The 10,000-nt window shown below is 40.2% G+C and overlaps 2 protein-coding genes across 2 annotated transcripts in view; one reads left to right on the top strand and one right to left on the bottom strand.

Moving 5' to 3' along the window:
* Positions 1-647, bottom strand: part of LOC137997495 (E3 UFM1-protein ligase 1 homolog) — a 25,690-nt gene extending 25,043 nt beyond the window's left edge. The window contains exons 1-2 of the mRNA XM_068843532.1: positions 400-647; positions 276-304 (exon numbers count right to left, since the gene is read on the bottom strand). Coding sequence (XP_068699633.1) covers positions 276-304; positions 400-619 — 249 coding nt within the window. The 5' untranslated portion in view covers positions 620-647. The remainder of the gene's footprint in view (positions 1-275; positions 305-399) is intronic.
* Positions 648-702: 55 nt separating this feature from the next.
* Positions 703-6,760, top strand: LOC137997496 (BUD13 homolog). Its single transcript, XM_068843533.1, has 4 exons — positions 703-1,862; positions 3,187-3,424; positions 4,248-4,438; positions 6,451-6,760. Exons 1-4 carry the CDS (start codon positions 725-727, stop codon positions 6,624-6,626), a joined length of 1,743 nt encoding a protein of 580 aa, XP_068699634.1. The 5' UTR covers positions 703-724; the 3' UTR covers positions 6,627-6,760.
* Positions 6,761-10,000: the final 3,240 nt, after the last annotated feature.

Below are 10,000 nucleotides of genomic sequence, written 5' to 3' on the forward strand. Positions count from 1 at the left end.
ATTTAAGACGATTCATTTCCAGATGGAAAAAAACACGTCATCATGAACAATTTCACGTGGGGTAACATTTCGTATACCAATAAGACTTGGATTAAGTCCAGCTGACTTCTCGCAATTTCCTTTTCTTTTAATTTATTGTTATTTTGTATTAAAGTAATAAATTAAATGTTTTATTTTAATTACTGCAACCTTGTAAATAGGCCAAGAAGAAAAATATAGTTATTGTTTTGTACTTTATAAAGAAGTTATAACTGAAATTTGGAAAAAAAACGTACCTGTTGCAGTTCGACCAGATTAACTCTCCCTGAAGATCGGAAATTAGAGGATATAGAGTTCGTGATGTCAAAAAAATTATTAAATTTACATTGAAAAGCACGGAACGAGCTTAAGTTCATTTACCGCTATGAACAAATAGTTCATCTTTGATCTCTCGTTCAAGTTGTTGTGGTGTTAGATATTCCTTCCCGTCTGTTGTATAGATAACTTCCACAAGGCCCAGGCCGATAAGTTTCTGAACTATCTCAATACAATTTCTCTCGGAAAGCTTATGCGCTGTGCTACTCAGCTGAGCGCGTTGAAAATCTGCAGCTAAGCGTTTAATCTCTTCCCAGTCAGCCATGTTTTTGTCGTTTTTGGGAAATTCTTCAAACATTGAGTCTGCGATTAACCAGCAACACACGTTGGGTAGTTATGCGCGTTGTGTTTGCACATCGTAATTTTCAACATGGCGGCAGTTTCAAAGCAAGAATATCTGAAACGTTATTTGTCGAATTCTGTTCCCGAAAAGAAGAAAAAGAAAAAGAAAGGACCTAAAATGGCTTCCAAACGTCCGTCATCTTTTATTGTGGATGATGATATAACTCTCAAGGATGTTGCGGTGTCAAATGCCGAGCAAGCAAAAATCGAATTTGAAGATGATGCCGACGAAGCTCCCGCGGTCTACGAGGATGATGGTGTCACGAAAATCTCGATTGAGACTTTCAAAAAACGAGAAGAAGATAAAAAGAATAAGTGGGCGCCAATAAGTCGAAAACCGGCGTCATCGCCAGACAGAAGAGAAGGGCAAAACGTGGATTACGATAGCGACAATTCACCACCAAGGTCAACAGTCAGACGCCGACAGGATACTCCTGATCTGTCACCACGGCGTGATAGTTTGCGTCAAGGGCCTGGTCAATCACCAGTTAGGATAAAACAAGAGAGAAATTCACCATCACGACGAGAAAGATTGGATGACAGCCCTGACCTATCACCTCACAGGAGAAGACAAATGAGAAGTCCTTTTCGTAAAACTGCGAATGATTTGTCTTCAACTAATTCTGAGAGAAGAGAAACGTTGATACAGGCCGAAAAGAGTCCACCAAGATCTCACAGAAGAAGACATGACTCTGGTGACTCTATGCAAGAGCAAACACGCGACGGTAGGAGTTACTTATCTCCATCAAGGCAGCAAAACTATCACAGGGCAAGTCGATCTGCGGGAAGGAGGGCTCGGCATGACTCTCCTGATATTTCCCCTCAACGAAAAGGCATAAAAACAAACTCACACCTGTCGGCTGCTAGGAAAAGGACTAACCATGACTCTAATGAAATGCATCGAACAAAGCGAACCAATAGTGATTCAGATCAGTCCCCACCTAGGAAGCGAACCAATAGCGATTCAGATCAGTCCCCTCCTAGGAAGCGAACCAATAGCGATTCAGATCAGTCTCCTCCTAGGAAGCGAACCAATAGCGATTCAGATCAATCACCGCCGAGAAAAAGAAGCAATAGGGATTCAGACCAGTCACCCCCAAGAAAGCAGAAACAATTTGAAGTGAGAAGCACAACAAAATCAGGGTCTGAGAATCGAATGTCAAGTGGTAAGTGACCTAAGAAATCTTCAACATTTTTATTTTTTGCCGGGCTAGGCAAGGGTACAGTCATGTATTAGGGACCGGGATCAAGTTTTTGCCTCTTCTCTAAACCAAAACTATCTCGACAACTTGCTTCATAGTTAAATTTTGTAAAATTGATCTTCTTTTCTGTAACTCATGAGTTCATGCGAGATGTTTTCATCATATTGTACTCACAGGAAACATATATCTTTTCTATTTTATTAACCTCTCTTTTCTATTTTTTCATACATGTAGTTTATTTTTGACATACAGTACATGTAAACTGACTTTCTTTCCGTTTTAGTGTGTAGTGAGGTACATGTACAAGTAGCTTAATCGGCGACTTCATTAAAGGGGCTCGGTCATGCAATTTTAGTCAATTTCAGCACTGATCGAATGGTCATAGAATTAACTATAATATCAAAATAACTGTTCAAAACTATAGAAGAACTCTAACAAAACACAGGGAAGTTAAAAAGGGACATGGATGGACAAAACTGGAGAGGATTGAAATGGATTGAATTTGGGTAAATCTGAAAAATTTCGGCCCACCTTTTTATCAAATTTATATCAGTTTATATCAAAATGTCATTTACAAAGTTGGAAAATAATTCTCAGTTGTTATGTGGCCGTGATTTGGCGAATGAAAGACTCTTGGTCCGCCAATTTGACGTTTAGAGCTCATGTAATTCACAAAATTAAACAAAATTAGCTAAAATACTTGTGAAATGTTTGTAGACTAGCCACGAACATCTCACAAGTATTTGACAATAGTTTTGCTCTAGCTAAAGTAGCGTGACCTAACCCCTTTAAGGGCCATGCACTGGGCAAATTGACCAGCTGTGGACACTCTTTTGCTATGACTTTGCCCAGCTGTTTTCATCTTTACTACACTGTACTTACTTTATTATATTATCAAAGTTATTGAAAATGCCCTACTGCCAAACACTGGTGACCTTCTGAGCAAAATCTTAGGGAACTTTCCTTTTGTCACAACTGGCTGGTCAGACCTGTCATTTTGCCAAGAAAATGTTACAATTTGAAGAAACAATGGCATGATAATCCCTCGCATTCTTCTGGAGGAGTATATACATGTATGGTTGTGGAAGACCGTTAATTTGAAGTCGTTATAGAGTTACATGTAGTCCTTCCAAATGCCCGGTCTGGCTGGTCAGTTCTGTCAAATGGAAAGCGCCCTTAGTGAAACCCTTGATTAATTATTGCTAAATGCATTGAAACTTGAATAAAGTTGATTGTAATGTATTGATTACATGTACATGTACTGTATAACGTTAACCCAACTTGGCAGGAAGGAAAGCTGGTCTCTTAAGTGCCAGTGACTTGAAAAAAGAAAACGAAAGAAAACGAAAAGAGGAAGCAGACATGTATTCCAAAATGGATCCCTCTACCTCTGGAAAGGGATCAGAAACAGTGTACCGGGACAAAATGGGTAGAAAGAAGGACATCAAAATGGACCGAATTAAAAGACGAGAGGAGGAGCGCAAAGAACTGGAGGATAGTGAGAAATTCATGGAGTGGGGAAGAGGGTAGGAATTGTATTGAATCAACAGTTTGTTTTAGACTGAACTATTTATATAGACTGAAGATTTGCTTTAGTTCATAAAAGAAATTTGCAAACTGACAGAGACATGTACGTAGAATAGAACGAGATGATTCAGTTGCAATTCTGATGCACATGCTATCATAGTAAAACCACCAATACGAAGAAAGATGTTGATTACGTTAATAATTATGTGCAGATCGTTGATTACATTCTTTTATTATACTCTGCAGTTGATATCGATGTAACATTAGGAGTAAAAAATTAGTATTGTAGGTCTCTGGTTCTCTTTCTATGGCTGTCGTGGGATGTCCGCAATCCTGCGCAGCACTGAGTGAGCACTCATGGCCTCTTCAAAGGTACATGTACGTGTCAAACTAAGGTCTGCTATAACCAAGGTTCTCCTTCTCAAGTGCTGCCTGCATAGTCACCACTCTGTTGGTTGCACGAAAAGGGAACTAGAGGCCAAGGTAAGTACTTCATAACTATTTAAACAGTGGATTGCAAGATCAGAGGAAACGTTTGGATTGGAGTCTTGCAAAACTAATGAAAAACGAACGGGGACACATAAACGTACGGACACACATACAACGTAGACCTTAAGTTCTTTTACACTGTGATCCAGTTTTCTGCAAATCCTTAGAAGACTGCTGATAGTTGTAGCAATCGTAGTGTTCAACTTAGACAACCTTATGGCAAGGTTGCCATGAAGTTTATAGTACACAGAGTGTTTTGACATGGTGAATGTGAACAATCCCCAGGTTAAACTGTTTTATAAATATATAGCTGTACATGTCTTTTATCGTTAGCGTTGTGCAAACTAAAGAAACACAAGATAAAGTCGCGGATTATTTACACGAGGTTGACAAGCCACTTGCTCGATATCGTGACGATAAGGATCTTGAAGAGATGCTGAAAGATCAAGAGAGAGAGGACGATCCAATGCTGGCTTACATGAAACAGAAAAAGAAAAAACAAGACATCAAGGAAGGAAAGAAAGGTTCGTATATGTATTTACTTTGCTGCTGGCCTCAGCGATTGGTTTGCTAATATTTGAACTTGACATTAAAAGTGAAGTCTTTTTTTTTTTTTTAATGAGGGTAGCACGTACATGTGATAGCCATAGCCCAATGTACTTGTGGCCCTCAATTCGGCAGACCAGACCACAACACCAGGAACTCCGTGCCCTGCCATTTTCGATCAGTGTGTGGGATCTTTAACGTCCCACTGAGTCTTTGAGAACAAGGACTGTGAGACGGGCCCTACGGTTTATAGTCCTTATCCGAGAAGACTTGAAAGTCTAACCATTTGCGCCAAGAGATTTAAGGGAGCCGGGGGAAAGCGATTGAGGAAAGTAATAATAATGATGACTCTGTTAAAGCGGTTTTCAATTGAGTGTCGAAAGTAATTAGCGAATTGCTTTGGTTTATGATTACTTCACTCAGTGATTGGTTCAAAGTTCTCGCGCCACTTTTTCAACCAATCAGAAGTGAGACCAAAACCAATCGTGGCTCTAGCGTGCACATATTCCCGCGTTTTGTGTCGGCTACGTGTAATTTCTTCGAGTTTTGATTGGTTTACCGAATTGCCTTCGTCCATTTTGATTGGCTGAAAGGAATTACTTTGGCAGGTGAGAATATCCTCTGGTAATAGGAGACACCTAAAAATAGAGCTATCTAAAATTAAAAAACTTAATGGAATATAGCAAATTACAATAGCGCTTTTCACGGTTAGTTTTGCTCATTTGCATTACAATGTAATCCAACTTGGATGCGTGGCAATTTCGGGTTAAACTGCAAAATAGCCCGAAATTTTCTCACATACATGGCAGATTATATTGTAATGCAAAGGAGAAAAACTAACCGTGAAAAGGGCTATTAGGCAACGTCACACTGGAACACACTGGAAAATACACTTACCTGACCCCAGATACTTACCTCCACGACAAAGTAACCTCGGGACGAGAAGGTTGGGGGTCAATGAATTCGCAACGATTCGCAGAATGAGCAAAGCTTGCACGGCCACTCACAAGCAAGCCCTGCTGGATCCCGGGCGCCCACCCAAAAAAAAAAAAAAATCTGGCGTGAAAAGGCTACGTGCCGCATTGGCTTGAGATTAACCTTTCCTAAATTACATTTAGCCTCATTTGGGATCTTGCGACCAAAAAGACCAGGCGCTGACTCGTTTACACTTAATTTTTCATAAGAAAACCATACAGACACGCGGTAGATGAAAATTAAGGCGCTAAGAACGCCCTTTTGTCCGTCCTATTGGTCTTAAAGAAGGCGTACGCTGACCAACATCTCGAATTCGAATGGTCAGCATAGTTTCGTTAGGCTCGCTTTTAGACCAATAAAACGTTGCATGTAACTAAACTTGATGTTTAGTGGCTTCAATTGGCATTGGAACCACGTGACCCAAAGGACTCTTCCTTCTTTTGAGCTCATCACGTGTACGTTTACCCTTTGGATTTAATGCTGGTACATTTTAAGGTTTCTTTCGGAGAATATCGTTTTTCCCAGTCATGCATCGTCGATCAGTGACTGGGGAAAATGAAGCTTTATAGTTACACGTCCCTTGTGTCGAAAACAATTGTAGGACAGCGGAGCAATAATCGTATAGACCTTAAACAAAGTATCCATTTCACAGTAATAGTAATAACAGTAATAGAACTTTATTTTCGCACGGTAATGTTTTGAAGCTGGATAGCTTGTAGGGTCATGCACAAATGAAATCAAATCAAATTAATACATATCAAATCATATTCGGGTTTTTGAGGAGTGGGGAAATCAGAAGTACCCAGAGAAAAATCTCTCGGAGCAGAGAAGAGAACCAACAAACTCAACCCACGTATGACAACGAGTCTAGGAATCGAACCTGGTGGGAGGCGAGTGCTCTCACCAGTGCCCCATGCTTGCTCCCCACAGCATAACAGCTCCGACCATTATTTTGTCGCGTCTTGTTCCGTTCATTATCGTTTAGTCTTTCTTGGGTCCTGGTTTTCTTTTTCAGAAAAGCCTGTGTACAAAGGCCCCGAACCTCCCCCGAACAGATTTAATATCAGACCGGGTTACCGCTGGGATGGTGTGGATCGCTCCAATGGATTTGAAAGAAAACGATTTGAAATGCTGGCCAACAAAATGGCGACACAAACACAGGCCTACAAGTGGAGCTCTGAAGATATGTGAGAAAATGTCTCTTGGTATAGTAGTGGATTGTTGGAAAAAAATGATGCGAACGTGAAGATAAGACGAAGATTGAAAATTGAACTAATCAAATGAATCTTAGATCCCAATGAAATATGCCTCAGCAAGAGATACATGCTTGCATGATCTTTTTTTTTTTTTTAAAGCTACAGTATTTGTCGATAGAATATATTACATAAAATTGTCTCCCGGGTTGTCATGGGCGATTTAAATTTGTTTTTAGCCTTTCATATTCTGTGTCACTAACCTCTAAAGGACAAGTAAAGCTTTACCTTAAGAACTTTTTATAAAATATTCAATTCCAACTAACAAAGACGATGGATGCAATATGATAAAGAGACATGTATATGTGTATTTATAACGACGAGCAGTTTAGCTCAAACTGTGTAAATTTTCAGTTGTACTTAAAGGAGGAAAGATTTGTTATGCTGTTCAAAAGATCAGTGACACAAATGGAATCCAAAATAAATGAAAATAAGTAGTGCTAAAGATTTTCCCATATCCTGCTCAAATTCTGCTCTCAAATGCCTGATTCTGCCCACAGAATGCTTGCCTCCAAAATAGGTTATTCTACTCGAAATTCTGCGAGCAGAATTTATCCTAGCAGGGGCGTACGGTCCTTTACGTAAATACGAACGTGCGTACTTGAGAAATTGGTAAGATTTTTTTAAAGAGATTTTCTGTTATACGTAAAAGCCCTCCGAGGCCTCTAGACAGTGCCAGTCTCCGGCATCACCATTCCCCAGTTCCCGGGATACGATGATCATTTTATAACAGAGTTTGCGACGTCTTGCCCTTTGCGTGTAAACCCCCTCGGCTGTTTCTGTTGTAGCTTGCTGAAAACTCAAATGATGGGTAGCATTTTCCTTCGCATTTATTTATTGAAATGTCCTTCGGAAATAGTCGGAAATGGAAAACATTTCTGGGGAACCATGTCCCCAGGCCACCCCTAGTTTGGAGAGCCCGGAACATTCTTCCTGTGCGTGCACCTTCAAAATCTCACGCTACGCCCCTGCCCCTTAGGGCCACAAAAGCAACCGAAATCTTCTAACTGTAATAAAGAACCATAAAGGCGATAGACGAAATACGTTAACACGTAGAAATGCTTGATTGATTCGAAAGCTGTTTAATATTGTTGATGTTGTTTTGCTCAATTTTAGGTTCTTGTTCACTACCGTGAGCAGCGGAAAGGTTTCATGTCACACAACAAATTTCCATCAGATGTTAAATGTGAATCTAATGAAACTAGACCCTCCGTGAGGGTACACTGGGTTGCCTGTGGTACGTGCACCGTTCCAGAAAATTTTTTTCAAGTTGGGGGGTCATTATGAAGTCATACCAGACGAGGCCCTTTGGCTCACAGGTCCTCACACGTTCGTACGACGAAACAGATCTGTCCTTGCGTAATATGTAGCTCTAACAGTGCACGATATTGTTTTGGTATCGTCTGTCATTGTAGTACCATGGTAGAAGTCTTGGGTAAATAGTCTGAGAAGACAAGTGGTTACTAGCAAAGTACTGAACCCAGAAAGATTGAAGAAAATAAATGGGAAGTGAGAAACATTGGCTTCTGGGATGACATGTTGATAAACTTCTTTTCACCACAAGTTTAAGTGTGTCCTCTGAGCATCTGACAGCTTTGTAATACCGAGGTTCACTGAAGTTAAGCCCTGTTGGGCGGGGTTAGTGTTTGGATGGGAGACCAAAATAATATACTCCTCATAAAACATAAGCATCGGACCGAAAATACTATTAACGCTAACAAATGCGAACTCAGCAAGGTACAGATTTTGTTAGCTTGGTTTTTGCAAAAACAAATATTGATGCAAAAGTAAATAAATATTGATACACAGTTGATAGAAAGAGCAGAAGGAAGTTTCCAGGACGATCGCTCGAGAATAACATATTTTCGACATGAAAACAACATTCATTTTGAACCGTGAATATAGAATATAAAAAGTTACGATCAGCGACAAACATTTTGGGGGATTTTTGCAACGTTCAATTTTGTTATTCTACGTTTTGGCTGCACAAATAAATCGCAAAATCGAAAGTGACATCGCCGGAATCCAGCGGGCGCCATGATGAAGTTACCGCGGCATGTTTACTCGCCAAACAGTGAAGTATCTGTGTCAAATGATGGCAAGATACCGGGTTTTTGTAAGTTTCTTTTTCTGTCAAGTGTTATAAAGTTTGACAATGAAATGAGCGAAGTCAAAACAAAGATCACAATCGCCCAACTCTTGTTTATGCAAAGTCAAAATTTACTCTCCAAGACGCGTACGACGTTATTTATTCTAACCAGGTAATTCCATCATTTTGGAAATAGCAGCTACTTTATTATTCAACTGCGTCACAATTCTTCACTGATTTTGGGGCTCATTTTGTTGAAACTCAAGCACGCTTCCAACAGGCCTGTGAACCCTTCCTGCTTACAGAGCAATACTAAAAAACTTCTCCCATATCACATTTCAACCTTAAGCTCGAAAATTCAATACACAACATGATATTATAATTCACAAAGGCAGAAAATACCACAGAATCCTTTTCCAGCGAAAATTTTATTGAGATAAACAACATATTTGCTCTGAGAGGCGAAAACCTCTTCCTATTTCATTGCGTGAGTGAAGACAAGAAACTCGATCGTGTTAAATTTTCATGTACTTCAGGCAAATACAGCTCACTTTGATTTCGGCTCGACGGGCGATAGATTGTTGTCGAAGTCCATTACTCGTCGCTTTTAAGATTCCACCACCTGTATATCCAATTGACTTGCCATTATTGAGCTTCATAAGGGTATATTTTGTTCAAAGATCCACTAAAACGCCATTCGCGTTACATGACTTTCGACGCCATTGCCGGTTAAGTTAATCGTTCTACTGTGTCCACCAGAGAAATCTACGCATTTCCCACTTCCCTCTCGATCCTAAGAAAATACGCGCAGAAGGCTCTATGCACAAAGCCACCACTTAGCAGGGGAGTGACAGGCAACACTTTTCCCGACACGGAAAATAACAAAAAAACCCACGAAATGAAACCGAGATTCCGACTGGGTTTGGCAACCCAGTAAAAAAAATTACTCCAGGGCAGGGTTGTGGTAATCAGAAGGTGCTCAGGGGTGGGGGATTTGACGGTCTTTAGGTGCTCGGAGGTGGGGAATTTGGCGCTAGCTTCCATGAAAATGTCAAATTCCCCTTGATAGGTGCATAAGTGTTTTGTCTCCCGCTCTTTTTCTCTCAGCTTTACGGTGTTCTTCATTGAAATTTTCTTTTCTTCTTCTTCCTTGGCTTCTCTCGAGGCTTTCTTCGCTTAAATTTATCAAATTTTGTCGCCTCTTCTCTTGTGCTCTTTCCTGC

Source organism: Montipora foliosa, chromosome 3 (genome assembly GCF_036669935.1).
Source record: "Montipora foliosa isolate CH-2021 chromosome 3, ASM3666993v2, whole genome shotgun sequence".
Lineage (NCBI taxonomy): Eukaryota > Metazoa > Cnidaria > Anthozoa > Scleractinia > Acroporidae > Montipora > Montipora foliosa.